Source organism: Emiliania huxleyi, assembly GCF_000372725.1.
Source record: "Emiliania huxleyi CCMP1516 chromosome Unknown EMIHUscaffold_129, whole genome shotgun sequence".
In the NCBI taxonomy this organism is placed as follows: Eukaryota; Haptophyta; order Isochrysidales; family Noelaerhabdaceae; genus Emiliania; species Emiliania huxleyi.
Window position 1 is genome coordinate 74,093 of NW_005201298.1, and position 1,545 is coordinate 75,637.

The 1,545-nt window shown below is 67.1% G+C and overlaps 1 protein-coding gene across 1 annotated transcript in view; it reads left to right on the plus strand.

Annotated features, from left to right (window-relative positions):
- Window positions 1-96: 96 nt before the first annotated feature.
- EMIHUDRAFT_70628 (hypothetical protein) overlaps window positions 97-1,545 on the plus strand; it is a gene marked incomplete at both ends in the record, with an annotated part of 2,550 nt that continues 1,101 nt past the window's right edge. The window contains 6 exons of the mRNA XM_005789366.1: window positions 97-143; window positions 227-331; window positions 406-475; window positions 620-739; window positions 994-1,147; window positions 1,375-1,487. Coding sequence (XP_005789423.1) covers window positions 97-143; window positions 227-331; window positions 406-475; window positions 620-739; window positions 994-1,147; window positions 1,375-1,487 — 609 coding nt within the window. The remainder of the gene's footprint in view (window positions 144-226; window positions 332-405; window positions 476-619; window positions 740-993; window positions 1,148-1,374; window positions 1,488-1,545) is intronic.

Here is a 1,545-nt window from a genome sequence, read left to right on the forward strand (position 1 = left end):
ACTCTCCCACCTCTCTATCGCCGAGCAGAGGCCCAGGCGCCGCAACGGAGCAGCTGAGCCGTTGTTCACTCCTCCGCCTCCCTCTCCGCCGCGCTGCAGGGCCTCAACGCGCAGCTCTACTACCGCAACAAGGACCCGCGCGAGTGCGCCACCCTCGTCCGGACGTCGGGAAGCCAACCCGCTCCTCATTGCTCCTCATTGGCTCCTGACTCATCACCGGCTTTAGGTACATCTCCCTCGTCCCGACGTCAGCACACACGGGCGAAGGGGTGGCCGACATCCTGATGAACCTCGTGGGCATGACGCAAAAGATGTTTGTGGACCGCATCATGTGGACGCCGATGGCGAAGTGCCGCGCCGACCTCCGCGACACGTCCGGGACACGTCCAGGACACGTCCCGACAGGTGGACGCCGATGGTGCAGTGCACCGTACTCGAGGTCAAGGTGATCGAGGGGCTCGGCGCGACCGCCGACGTGACCCTCGCAAACGGGGCGCGGGGCGGACACGCCCACGACACGTCCACGACATGTCCGAGACATGTCCTTAGGTGTGCCGCGGCTGCAGGCGGACACGTCCACGACACGTCCACGACACGTCCGAGGCGTGTGCCCCCGTAGGTGATCCTCGCCAACGGCACTCTCAAGCGCGGGGACCGGATCGTCATGTGCGGCTTTGGCGGGCCGGTCGTCACGCGCGTGCGCGACCTGCTCACGCCTCGCCCGCTGCGCGAGCTGCGCGTCAAGGCCGACTACCTCCACCACCAGGAGCCCGACCGCCCCTCCCGGCTGCTCCCCTCGGCTCACCTCGGCTCCACCTTGGCTCCTCTCGGCCTCCCCTCGGCTCCACTTCGGCTCACCTCGGCTCACCTCGGCTCACCTCGGCTCACCTCGGCTCACCTCGGCTCACCTCGGCTCACCTCGGCTCACCTCGGCTCACCTCGGCTCACCTCGGCTCACCTCGGCTCACCTCGGCTCACCTCGGCCACCAGGAGATCGACGGCGCCGCCGGCATCAAGATCTGCGCCAACCACCTCGAGAACGTCGTGGCGGGCTCCGCCTGCCTCGTCCCGTTCAAGGACGTGCCGTACGACCTCGAGGCGCTCAAGCAGGACGCGACGGGCTCGTCTTCTTTTCTTTCTTCCAGCCGTGTTTTCTTTTCTGTAGGTGCTCAAGGAGGACGCGATGGGCGAGCTTGTAGACAAAGCCGGCCGAGGCACTGCGGCGGCACGGAGGTGCAGATCGGTACCAAGTCATTCCTAGGCGACCTCAACGAGCTGCGGCCAAGGCGGCGACACGTCCACGGCACGTCCACGACATGTCCGAGACGTGTCGGATAGGCGACCTCAACAAGCTGGCTAAGGCGGCGTCCGAAGTGAACGGCGGGCTCGGCGTCTACGCGATGGCGTCGACCCTCGGCTCGCTCGAGGCGCGGCTCGGGCTCCGTACCGCACCTCCAGAGTACCGAACCCAGTGTGGGTTCAGTCCCGTGGGCGGTGCGGTAGGCGCTCCTCGAGTTCCTCAAGACGTCAAAGGTCCCCCGCCCC